Below are 13,201 nucleotides of genomic sequence, written 5' to 3'. Positions count from 1 at the left end.
TAAGATCTCCACCTGTCTCCCCTACACATTCCAAAGCCATCTAACTCCTACAGATAACCATTAACTTCTGATATAACAACCATTCTCTATCATCCCTCAGATACTATAGTATTACTTCTGATCTATCATGTCTCTAGTATAGCAATGTTCAAAGTTGACCCAGAATCCACATTTATATAAATTAGGTATTTTTGTCACCAAAAAAAATGTGAATATTACTACAAACCTATTTTCGCTTTGTCGTTATGGGGTATTGTGTGTAGATTGAGGATTTGTATTTATTTAATCCATTTTAGAATAAGGCTGTAACGTAATGATGTGGAGAAAGTCAAGGGGTCTTAATACTTTTCATATGAACTGTATGTCCTGCCTTGTAGAACTTAAATAAACACACACATACAAGTATTCAGTTGTCATGTAATTGTCCCAATTTTGGGTGGAAGAGTCACTTTTACTTGTAATGTTTAATTGTGAATTACAGTTGAAGTCTGAAGTTTACATACACTTAGGTTGGACTCATTATAACTCGTTTTTCAACCACTCCACAAATTTCTTGTAAACAAACTATAGTTTTGGCAAGTCTGTTAGGACATCTACTTTGTGCATGACACAAGTCATTTTTCTAACCCTCCAGCATGACAATACCACCAGCCATATTGCTCGTTCTGTGCGTGATTTCCTGCAAGACAGGAATGTCTGTTCTGCCATAGCCAGCTAAGAGCCCGGATATCAATCTGGGACCTGTTGGATCGGAGGGTGAGGGCTATTCCCCCCCCCCCCCCCAAGAAATGTCCAGGAACTTGCAGGTGCTTTGGTGGAAGAGTGGGGTAACGGCTCACAGCAAGAACTGGCAAATCTGGTGCGGTCCATGAGGAGGAGATGCACTGCAGTATTTAGTGCAGCTGGTGGCCACACCAGATACTGACTTTTTTTGTTTGTTTTTACCTCCCCCCTTTGTTCAGGGACACATTCAATTTCTGTTAGTCACATGCTGTGGAACTTGTTCAGTTTGTCCGTTGAATCTTATGTTCATACAAATATTTACACATGTTAAGTTTGCTGAAAATAAACAGTTGACAGAGGACTTTTTTCTTTTTTTTTGCTGAGTTTATATGTAGTGTTTTGTTCTTACCAGTGTAAGAAGCTAATGTACCATCCTATGACTTCATGGCCCATGGTCCACCAATATGTCATGCAGATGAGCCATTGTTTACTATACTGACTACGCTGGATATTTATTTTAAGTCCGTTACAAACAAATTCTTAATTACAATGACAGCCTAACCTGGACAACGCTGGGCCAATTGTGCGCCACCCTATTGGACTCCCAATCACGGCCGGTTCTGGTGGGTAGTTCACACTAGGTAGGAATCAATGCTGTTTATATACAGGCGATGTGCTAAACATGGCTAAAGATTTTGGTATTTTACCAACAAAATAATTATTGAATCCCAAAGTAAAACAGAAGATGTATACAGCATTTCTTAATTCTTCAGTGTTGGTGTTTGCACAACCACAACATGCACAGTCTTAGGTTAACTTGAAATCAGACTGTCTCCACCAGTATCTCCCTGAGAAATGTTGTATTTTGGGTTTATTAATCATCCCCATCTAGCTGCTGACAAGACAGCAGCTACTCTTCCTGGGGTCCAGCTACATTAATACAGTTACATACAGTTAAAAATATGACATTACATTTCATAACACTTTACCCAATACATTTAGTGTGTTCCCTCAGGCCACTTCTCCACTATCACATATTTACAATAAACCATCCATGTGTACGTGTGTGTCTGCACAGTCCCCAGTCCCCCTGTTCAATATGGTATAATTGTATCGTTTAAAAAAAATTCTGTTCTACTGCTTGCATCAGTTACCTGATGTGGAAAAGAGTTCAATGTAGCCATGGCTCTATGTAGTACTGTGCACCTCCCATAGTCTGTTCTTGACTTGAGGATTTTGAAGAAACCTTTGGTGGCATGTCTTGTGGGGTATGCATGGTTGTCCGAACTGTGTGCTAGTAATGATGAAGTCAGTCTCTCCTCAAATTTGCATATTGCATAATGCATATTATTGTTAAAGTACTTTTAAGGGCCAGCCATGCTTCCCTGTTCTGAGCCAATTGTATTTTTCCGAGGTCCCTCTTGGTGGCACCTGACCACATGACTGAACAGTAGTCCAGGTGCAACAAAACTACAGCCTGTAGGATCTGCCTTATACAGTTGTTAAGAAGGCAGAGCTTTATTTTGGAAAGACTCCTCCCCATCTTAGCTACTGTTGTATCAACATGTTTTGGCCATGACCGTTTACAATCCAGGGTTACTCCAAGCAGTTTAGTCACCTCAACTTGCCCAATTTCCACATGTATTTATTACAAGATTCAGTTGCTGTTTAGGTTTTAGTGAATAATTTGTCCCAACTACAATGCTTTTAGTTTTTGAAATGTTTAGGAATTTATTCCTTGCCACTATTCTGAAACTGCAGCTCTTTAATTGCTGCAGTGATTTCACTCGCTGTAGTAGCTGACGTGTATAGTGTTGTGTCATCCTCATACATAGGCACACTGGCTTTACTCAAGGCCAGTGAAAGTATAAGTAAAATTGATAAAAGTAAGGGCCTAGACAGCTGCCCTGGGGGATTCCTGATTCTACCTGGATTATGTTGGAAAGTCTTCCATTAAAGAACACCCTTCTGTTAGACAGGTAATGCTTTATCCACAACATAGCAGGGGGTCTAAAGCATGACACACATTTTTCCATCAACAGACTGTGATCAATAATGTCAAAAGCCGCAAAGAAAAAAACACAGCTCTCACAATCTTTGTATCATGAATTTCTCAGCCAATCATCAGTCATTTGTGTAATTGCTGTGCTTGTTGAATGTCCTTCCCTACAAGCATGCTGAAAGTCTGCTGTCAATTTGTATACTGTAAAATAGCATTGTATCTGGTCATGTTTTTTCCCCCCAAAAGTTTACTAGGGATTGGTAATCGGTTGATTGTTCGGCTATTTGAGCCAGTAAAAGGGGCTTCACTATTCTTGGGTAGCGGAATTACTTTTGCTTCCCTCCAGGCCTGAGGGCACACACTTTCTAGTAGGCTTAGATTGAAGATATGGCAAATAGGAGTGGCAATATCAGCACTGTTATCCTCAGTCATTTTGCATCCAAGTTAAACACCAGTGGCTTGTCATTGTTGATAGACAACAATGCTTTAAAAAAAAAATTACACCTTCCACACCCTATGGAATTCAGAATTACAATGCTTGTCTTTCATAATTTAATCAGTTATACTTGGAATTGTCGTGTCAGCGTTTTGTTGCTGGCATGTCGTACCTACATTTGCTTATCTTGCCAATTAAAAAAATGGTATAGCTAGAAGCATTTTTTGGGGGGTGGTCCTGGACAGAAACTGCTGTCTTACCACCTAGCTAGTTAGCATTATCATCTACAAACGAGAGACACTACCATGTAAACAATCTGCATATCTAGCTTCAGCTAGCTAACTGTACCTAGTTGAAATAAAGGCATTGAGCATCTTGTTGGGGTTTATGCAGTGTCGCTACATGATGGTATCGTTAGATTCCTTCTAGTACAAAACAGTCCAAATTCAGATGTTAGGTAACCTTGTTAGCTGCTAGCTTGAACATTGAACACACTAAGGTTAGTAGCTAACGTAGCTAGCAGGCTAAAAACGCAACCCAACACTTACCTAACGTTACCAGTCCATGAGAACAGTGGCCATGTCAGTCACTCTTCCATTGGTTAAAATTAATCCAGTTTATCATGTTTATGGATTGGTCATTAGCAGTCTTTCTCGCTGCTTTTTATATTTTGGGGTTGAGTTGATTCAGATCCAAGAACGGAGGATGATGCTTGTTGGCTCCGTCTGCTCTTTGTTTCTGGCGGCTGTGTTAGGTTTCAAGTGACTTTCACTTCCTCTCCAGCTCTGGGGCAGTAGGGTCATTTGAGTATGCGGATTAGCACAGAGACACACCTAGCATAAAAGTCCAACCCAAGGTGGCTCAGGGCTCAACTGCCTTGTTTTCATTCAAAGTGAAAACACTACACAAGAAGTGGGGAGGCATAGGTTCACCCACAATCTGCGGATTTCTGCTTTAATATAGTCAGAACATTGTGTAAACAGGTTCTAATAGGTTTCTCCTATTCTTCAGTGAAGCTGTGCATTGCAGTCATTGTTAATTTCTCCCAAAGGGCATTGGCAATATAAGGAGTGCACATTTAGAGAGCATGTCTTTCTCTTGTCATTCGATCTGGTCTAAATTGAGGCTTTTCTACGACAAAGGTCCGACATGGCTAACTTTTTAGCTGACTGTATACACTGTAAAAGGGACATGTCAGTCACCATTTGCTAGCAACAAGATGTTTTGTGTGCCATTTCCAATATAGGCCTGTCTAGCAATGAATGATCAACATATTATTTGCCTTGATAGTGTGTTGCAGAGTCTAGCCCATTAGCTGGTTTGTCTTGTCCTCAGATAAGGATGGCAAGGCCTTCCACCCCACCTATGAAGAGAAGCTTCGTCTGGTGGCCCTCCACAAGCAGGTGTTACTGGGGCCATACAACCTCGACGCCTCTCCAGAGGTGGGCTTCTTTGACGTCCTGGGAAATGACCGCAGGTAAACCACCCGCACCCCTCCCCAGTGTGTGTTTGTGACTTTTTAACTCCAGCTGATGCTCCAGCACTAGTGCTGCTGCTGTGTTTCAGGAAATGTGAGGAAACCGTTTGGAATCCAGGTTTTTCACAGCTCAGTGTGAAAAAGTTGTCTCCCATCTCTCTATCTCCCACTCTAATTTAAATTCAAAGGGGCTTTATTGCCATGGGAACGTATGTTTATATTGCCAAAGAAAGTAAAATAAACAAAAGTGAGAAAATGTAACATCTACAATATAAAAAAACTATACTATCCCTCTTTCCCCTTTAGGAAAGAGTGGGCTGCTCTGGGTAACATGGAGAAGGAGGAGGCTATGGTGGAGTTTGTCAAGCTGTTGAACAAATGCTGTAATTTATTTGCACCCTATGTCACCTCCCACCAAATAGAGAAGGATGAGCAGGAGAGGAAACGGTAAGTTGTCCAGGAGGACAGACATTTCTGCCCATGACAGCAATGTGGTGGAAACTACCCTAGGACTTAGGGAGTTTACTCAAGTTTGTCGTGTTTTTGTCTCTTTCCTTCCATCTTACCTCAGGAGGGAGGAGGAGGAACGACAGCGCCGGGAGGATGAAGAGAGGGAGCGACAGAGGCAGGAGGAGGAGAGACAGATGATCGAAGAGGAGGAGAGGCTGAAGAGGGAGGAGGAGGAGAGGAGGCAGTTGGAGGAGGAGAGGCTACGGGTGGAGCAGCAGAAGTGAGTAGTGTGTCTGTGTGTGTATGATAGATTATCAGTTTCTTTAGCTTCAGCTTTACCGCTCTACAGTAGTCCAGTGTTTGAAGGAAGGGTGCTGAGTTGACTGACTCCTCCATCATCCTGCAGACAGCAGATCATGGCAGCACTGAATGCCCAGACGGCAGTGCAGTTCCAGCAGTATGCTGCCCAACAGTACCCAGAGAACCCTGAGCAGCAGCTGGGTCTCATACACCAGCTACAGGAACAACACTACCAACAGTACATGCAGCAGCTCTACCAGGTCCAGCTGGCACAACAACAGGTACACACAACAACATTCTATGCACTCCACATCTTCCTCAAGCAAGTGGGTAGGACAATGACATCACATCAGACCAACTCCTTGAATGCAATACTTCTTGAAGTTTGCGGTTGTCAAAAAAGCACTGTTTTGCGCAAAACATTTTTTAATTTTTTTTTAAAATTTATTTTATTTTACCCTTAAGTGTGTGCACATTACTATAGGGGAGAGTGGGGTAACTTGGGCTATTTTTATTTTTTTACATTCAGCATCACTCCAAGGAAAATATAGTATTCTTTCTAACAAAGATATCTAGATATATTTCAGGATGATGTTTATCCCCAGAAAAAAATCAGAATTCATATAAAAATGTGTTTTGAAAACCATAGCTTGTCCAAAAACAGTGGTCTCTTGGCACAACTTACCACGGTCATGGGGTCTGTTGAGCTGCAGGACAGGCTAAGTTAAAGGACCATTCTACCCCAAAACTATCTTTTGTTTTTTGTTTCATTAGTCCTTTGTTGATATAGTCACAATGTTTTGCATGTCAGCAATCAAGTTGCTGACATGCACAACATGCAAAACATGTTGGGACTATATCAACAATGGACTAATGAAACGAATACCTAAATATTATTTTTTGGTGGAGTTTTCTTTTAAGCCACCTACAAATTTCTGTACTGAATAAAATATTACCCCTACCTTTTTAAAACCAAACACAATTTAACACCATCACAATCGCTTTTGTCATTTTAAAAGCCCACACCAGTAGGAATCCACTTTCCTGAGCTGAAAGACAATGACCAGAGCTTACCCATGTCAATAAGTCATAGTTTTAGTCAAAGTATGACGTATGTTAGGTGTTCCAGTGGCATGCATTGAAATGCGTGGCTTTATTTAGCAAAATCACTATGAATTAATGGACATATTTTCAAATAATTGTCAACCCACAGTGCCTTCGGGAAGTGTTATACCCCTCGACTTATTCCACATTTCGTTTTACAGCCTGAATTCAAAAGTGTTTAAATATTATTTTTTTTCACCCATCTAAACACAATACCCCACAATGATGAAGTGAAAACATGTTTTTATAAATGTTTGCAAATATCTAATTTTACATAAGTATTCAGTCAATACTTTGTAGAAACACTTTTGGCAGCGATTGCAGCTATGAGTCTTTTTGGGTAAGCCTTTAAGAGCTTTCCACACCTGGATTGGGAAACATTTGCCTTTTTATTCTTTTTAAAAATTCTTCAAGCTCTGTCAAATTGGCTGTTGCATGGCACACACACACAATCCATTACTCAATTGTCTCGAGGCTTGAAAATCCTTCTTTAGCATGTCTCATCCCCTTCATCTCCACTGATTTGAAGTGGATTTAGTGACATGAGTAAGGGATCATAGCTTTCACCTGGCTTCACCAGACTGTCATGGAAAGAGCAGGTGTTCTTAATGTTTTGTACACTCAGGGAATTAGCCCACACAGCTACAAGGATGCACTTTCATGCTATGTTTAGGACCTCATATTGAACCTGATAGAGACCCCAAATGATGTATAGAACCTTAGAATCTTTAAAGTATCTACTTTGGTTTAGATACAAGCATCACGAAACCTCTAACACAAGTTAACTTGACTTAGTCCAAAAAAATGATTTTCACCAACTTGCTTACCACTTTTCCCATGTAGTTTCTTCCTTCAGTGTCCATGGAAATGATGACCTCTTCCTAAATATTTGGTGATTGATTAATTTTGTGTATGGTTTCCTAGAAACAAGGGTGGCTCAATTTTCCCCTTTGGCTCAACTTACCACACTCTCCCCTATTTATACTTGGGATATCGCTTTTCAACAGGAAAAGTTCAGAGATAGCTGGAGGACGTCTTTAAAACACTGATACTAAAACAGTTTTTATCAACTTCTGTTGTCTTTCATTTTTTATGAAGGGATTTTTTTGTGATCATTAAGGGGAAAAGTTTGAGATTGTACAGAAATGTCTTAATTCTGCTGCCCTCGCAGTCATTGACCCTCCGTTCCCCCTCCCTCACCCTTCCAGGCAGCCTTACAGAAGCAGCAGGAGGATGCAGTGGTGAAGGCCACCCTGGAGGCCACTAGTGAGCCTGTAGCTGCAGCGCTCCCGGCTAGAGAGAATGTCCCCTTGCTCAATGGCCAGTCAGACTCCCACTCTGAGGGCACGGACAGAGAGCCAGAGCGCTTAGAGCCTGCTGAGGAGGCCACTGAGAATGGGCCAATAGGTACACACGCGCAAAGGCCAGGTACAAACACACATGCATGCACGCACACACACCGGCCAGGTAGACATACATGCATGCATCCACAAGCGTGCACACATTCCAAATTGTAATGTGATGCCTTACTCTCTACACTTGGTGATGTGACTTTGGGGATCAGAAATGGATGAATAGGTGTAAGGGATATGTGAATGACTCCTCCCTAACCCTTCGATTAGCTAAGAAGTTGCTGGCCAGGACAGAAGATGCCAATTCCTGGTTTGTAATCAAACCATGGAATTCATTCATCAGTTACAGCAGAGTGTCTCTGCCTACTTTGTTATCCTGCATAGAACAAGGAGACAGTGTGCATGTATAGCCCTAAAGCCAGTACTGCCTCATCTAGTGAAAGTCACTTTTACTACTCAAAAGCATACATTTGTTTGTATCCTGTATTTTTCTGAAATGTTGTACCAGAGAAATGGATGTACATTGTGCATAATCTGCCACTGTTATATTTACACACCCCTCTCATTCCGTCCTCTCCCCCAGCAGACTCGCCCCCGGTCATAGCAGCCCCCTCCATGTGGACGCGACCCCAGATCAAGGACTTCAAGGAGAAGATTCGGCAGGACGTGGACAGTGTGATCACGGTGGGGCGTGGCGAGGTAGTGACAGTGCGAGTGCCCACCCACGAGGAGGGCTCCTACCTCTTCTGGGAGTTTGCCACAGACCACTACGATATCGGCTTCGGAGTCTTCTTTGAGTGGACAGATGCCGCCAATGCCTCGGTCAGTGTGCACGTCAGCGAGTCCAGCGACGAAGACGAGGATGAGGAAGGTGAGGAGAGGAAGATGTGATGCCTGCTGGATTTCTAATGGGATGTTATGGGGTTCTTTCGTGAGACCCAGGATACAGCTCTATTGAGAGGGCCTATACCTGCTTGTTTGTCATAGTTAATATTTTTTCATGTCTTTAATATAGCCCCTTATTGTTAATGTGAATGGTCCTTTCATACTGCTAGAAAAACACTAGGCGGCTATTCACTGAAAGCGCCACCTCAGACCAGATGAAAATAATCTTGTAGTGTGATCCAGTAGTTACTGACCAGCCCCCCTGATGGTCTGCTTTCCCTCTATTTCCAGGTGAGCCCCATAGTGAGGAGGAGAAGGCTAAGAAAGAGGCAGGGAAGCCGCAGGTGGATGAGATAGTGCCGGTGTATCGGCGGGACTGTCACGAGGAGGTCTATGCCGGCAGTCACCAATACCCTGGCCGTGGGGTCTACCTTCTCAAGTTCGACAACTCTTACTCTCTTTGGAGGTCAAAAAGTGTCTACTACAGAGTCTACTACACCAGATAAGCCTGGAGGGACTACAGGAGAGTGTGTTTGAAGAGAGGAAGGGGGGGATGAGATGATCTGTTCTGGACTAGATCTCCAGAGGGCGATGGAGTTGCGTCGGACTCCCGTTGGAGATGGGACTCCTGTCTGTGTGTGTGTGTGTGTGTGTGTGTGCTTACACCTCATTGGAGCCTGTGGAGTCCGGGAGGTAGTTAACCCTGGAGTGTGTTCCCCACCTGTCGTCTTCTCGATCTTAGACATCAACTCTAGGACTTTCTTGTATTTAATGGCCATCTTTCCTGCCCAAACATCATCTAACCCTAGTCTGCCCTGTCATGTCATTGTTCTGGCTGTGCTTCTCTCTGAGTGAGACACTCCTTAACCTGAGTTCAAATTTAACACAACTGAAGTCCAATGAGAGAAGTCATTGGTCAAATGGAGTCCAAACATAGTGACACACTACACTACAGCACCATGCCTTTGTACTCCAGAAGGAATACCTCATAGACCACCATGGAGTAACACTAAAACACACTCATCTGAACACAGTCAGTTACTCCTCACAAGTGGCAACGCTTCTATTGCAAGAGCTACGCCCAAATCCACATCAACCCCTAGCTCCTACCAGCTACATACTTCTGGAGGTCTGAGAGGGTTGGATTTAAGACATAAGCAATATTGCAGAATTTCTAGTATAGCCTGTCCTAGGCCATGGTGGAGCTATTATCATATTGATATTATCTAAGCAATCCTTTCAGATCGCCACAAGTGCAAATGGGGGAGGGGCTAGAGATTAATTTGGGATTGTACACTGTTCTACTGAGCGAAGGATAATGAAGAGCAAGGGGTTAGAAGGGGTATAGGGTTGGAAGAGGGATATGACATGTACATGGAAAAGTTCGGTATCTCAAAATGGAATGCTGAAAAAAGCGAGATTGTGTCTAAAAACCATTTAATTCATATTTATTATTCACCCTTTCTTGTAGTGTAGGATCATTTTTGTGTCTGTATAATATTTGGGTGTATTTCATCTCCAAACAGTGGCCTCCCTGCTTCACGAGACATGCCTCTCTAGTCTTTTAGATGCTTCCTTTCCTTCATGGCCACTGATCTCAAAGGACATGAGAGGTGAAAATTATAAGGATGGAAACTTACCCATCTTTCCCTATCAGTGGCTATGAAGGACAAGGGGACAAGGAAAGGAATCCAGTAAGGTGTATTGGGACACCCCCATGTCTGTTCTGAAGGAGACTGGGCATTGTCATCTATTGATCACTCCTGTGTGTGTTGAGTTTGTCTATGGACTGGAGATGCTAATCCTATTTCATACATACGAACTGCCGGCTAATAACTTAGAGGGAATCATCAGTTGAAACAATTACACATTTGAAATCCCCACCCCTGTTTCAGTAAAAAGTTGAGGGATAGGCCTGGAGAAAGGTAACCACTCTCAAATTCATTGACAGAGCTATGGATGCAAGGACTGACCATCCATGATTACAATTATAGTTTTAACCATATATAGTGCTAGTTTACATTTACTTTGTTTACCAACATTGGAGTGAAACAAGCTTATATTTGAAGTTCTGATGGGTTATGACAGTTGAACTGAAGTCATGAAGAATTTAACTTGGAAATGCCTCAAGAATCAATGGGAATATTTCATTCATTCAGAAGTCCGAAGAGGGATGATGCAACTGCACATTCCCCTTTAAGATGAGTTTTACTGTGACCTCTCTCGAGCATTTGATCTTTCTGTCCTAAATGGATTGATTCCGATGTATTTATTTTTTTCTCTCAAATAGGACTGTCTGCTATCGCTAATAAACTGAGATGATCACGTCTAGCTCTCTAGTCATCCATGTCTCTTTGTTGAGAGTGATCAGTTAACCATCAGTTACTAACTGAACTCAGACTGAGCTCTGAAGGTGTGTTTTTCTTTAACTCTTACTGTATGATCTCTTAGTTGTTTATCTTGTTGCCATTATTTGGTATTGTCCAGTCAGATGTTCCTCCACATTGCATCTGCATGCTTTGTGTTTCACTTGAAGTTAGTCAGCCACCAGGTTTTGTTTATTTAAAGAAAAACAAATATTTAACTAGGCAAGTCAGTTAAGATCAAATTCTTATTTACAATGACGGCCTACTCCGGCCGAACCGTAACCCGGATGCCGCTGGGCCAATTGTGCGCCGCCCTATGGGACTCCCAATCACGGCCGGTTGTGATACAGGCTGGAATCAAACTCGGGAGCTGATAATTCTGTTCTTCTTTTGAAATACTTTTTTGATGAATCATACCATTGTTTGGTTTCTGATGGGTTTTCAAGTCTCCTTTCCATTCAAAGATGCCTGACATTACCTTAACACTTAATAACGTCCACTGTGCCGAGGTTGGTTGCACATCAACAGGGGTCAGAAAGAGATTGAAATAGAATAAGGCCTACCGGTAAGCCAATCACCAACTCCGTCTCCTATTTGTAGTTTGTACTGGTTGACTTGTGGCAATGGTTTTCACCCAGAAATTGAGAAATGCATCATGCAAGGCACTATTGATGGTAAAGCTAGTTAGGAGCCACAAAGTTCAAGAAAGTCCCCATTGTTGAGCTCTTTCATTGTGTTCTGTTCATTTGTCTGTAGTACTTTTGCTCACCAACTTTAAGCCTAATGATACAGATTGTTCTAGCCTTGTAAGTATATCATTATATAAATGGGTTTAAGTGTGGGTTCTAGAGATGGGGGGGGGGGGGGGGCATGAGTTGATGCACTGCAAAGTATAGAGAAGTGGATATTATGTACATTGTTCCCAAAAAAGTCAAACTCTAAAGTATAAACTGAAAGACTGGATGAAATGTGGGGGGGGAATTTTTGAATTGCTTTGACTTTTTTTGATCTGTATGCGTTTAAAGAAGAATCTGGCATATTTAATATTGATTAAACTTATGTTCATCTCTATTACCTGAATCTACAATTACAGTTTGTGTTCAACTCTATTACAGTCAAGGGGTTATGCCAAGGTTTTATTTAAATTACTCCTGTCTCACTATTGTAATGTGGAAGATACAATCACACATCTAGACAGGAGAAACTGCCTCTCCACTTCCCATATAAGGGGCTGCAGTCTGCTCCTTTCTTCATTTTCTTTTACCCTCACATGCCCTAAGGATGCCCCCAGACTCCTTCGGGAGGGTTTTTATATGGACAACTTACACAACAGAATCAAGAAAGCCCACACTCCTGTACATTTAAAAGTGTTTTAAATGTCAGCATTTTAACCAAACCGTACAACATTGCACAGAAGACACCTGGTGTGGGGGGGGGGGGGACACTGCCACAAAACCTGCACTGAAGAGAAACATGACGCACAGTGTGTCAACTGTGGAGTGATCTAGAGTGCCCACATAGAGCTCCAGGAGGAGGGAGGGAGGGAGGGAAGGAAGCGCCTGAACCACCTGAGGGTACTTTGCAGAAGAAAAGGTGGAGCCATGACCAGAACAGCCATCAGAGCTACATCTGGCCGCTCTGAGTATGAACTTGGGGAGGTATCATGTCAGAACTTCAGACCATTTTAAAACCTTGCAATCAAGATAGCATATAGACACCCCAAGTACACAAACGCACTACATACATTAACTTTCAGGACTGAGAACAGTAGAGGAGAGGATGGCTGTTCTGGGGTGCAGGTTTACCCTCTGAAACCCATGATTCGGGAGGAACAAGCTGACCCACCTAGATTTTTATTCAGCACTCCCCTCTGCTTAACTATTGGGAATATTTATCACTTTTAAAACCATCTTAGAGTGGATATCTGATGCATTTTATTGTGATATTATCCACTCTTACTCCCTCTGATAGGCACCACAGTAGAAGCTGACATTTAAACAACCTAAATGGCAGTTTTGCTTCATTGTAAGTAGATTATTTTCTTCTTCACACAGTGAAAAAAACTTAAGCAATAACTGCGACCATTCGTCACACTTTCAAAAATCA

General features: G+C 42.2%; 1 protein-coding gene across 4 annotated transcripts in view; it reads left to right on the top strand.

The window, feature by feature from the left end:
• Positions 1-12,169, top strand: part of LOC109900993 (Golgi resident protein GCP60-like) — a 33,553-nt gene extending 21,384 nt beyond the window's left edge. Inside the window, exons 2-8 of one of the 4 annotated variants that reach the window (XM_020496947.2) lie at positions 4,497-4,638; positions 4,945-5,085; positions 5,210-5,368; positions 5,495-5,669; positions 7,701-7,899; positions 8,431-8,715; positions 9,021-12,169. In XM_020496947.2, coding sequence (XP_020352536.1) covers positions 4,497-4,638; positions 4,945-5,085; positions 5,210-5,368; positions 5,495-5,669; positions 7,701-7,899; positions 8,431-8,715; positions 9,021-9,235 — 1,316 coding nt within the window. In that variant the 3' untranslated portion in view covers positions 9,236-12,169. Of the gene's footprint in view, positions 1-4,496; positions 4,639-4,944; positions 5,086-5,209; positions 5,369-5,494; positions 5,670-7,700; positions 7,921-8,427; positions 8,716-9,020 lie in introns of all 4 variants that reach the window. The other 3 variants (XM_020496946.2, XM_020496945.2, XM_020496944.2) reach the window with 3 other exon arrangements.
• Positions 12,170-13,201: the final 1,032 nt, after the last annotated feature.

This window comes from Oncorhynchus kisutch, linkage group LG12, assembly GCF_002021735.2.
Source record: "Oncorhynchus kisutch isolate 150728-3 linkage group LG12, Okis_V2, whole genome shotgun sequence".
NCBI lineage: Eukaryota > Metazoa > Chordata > Actinopteri > Salmoniformes > Salmonidae > Oncorhynchus > Oncorhynchus kisutch.
Note: the sequence above shows the minus strand (reverse complement) of the source record. Positions and strands in the feature narration are given on the sequence as shown.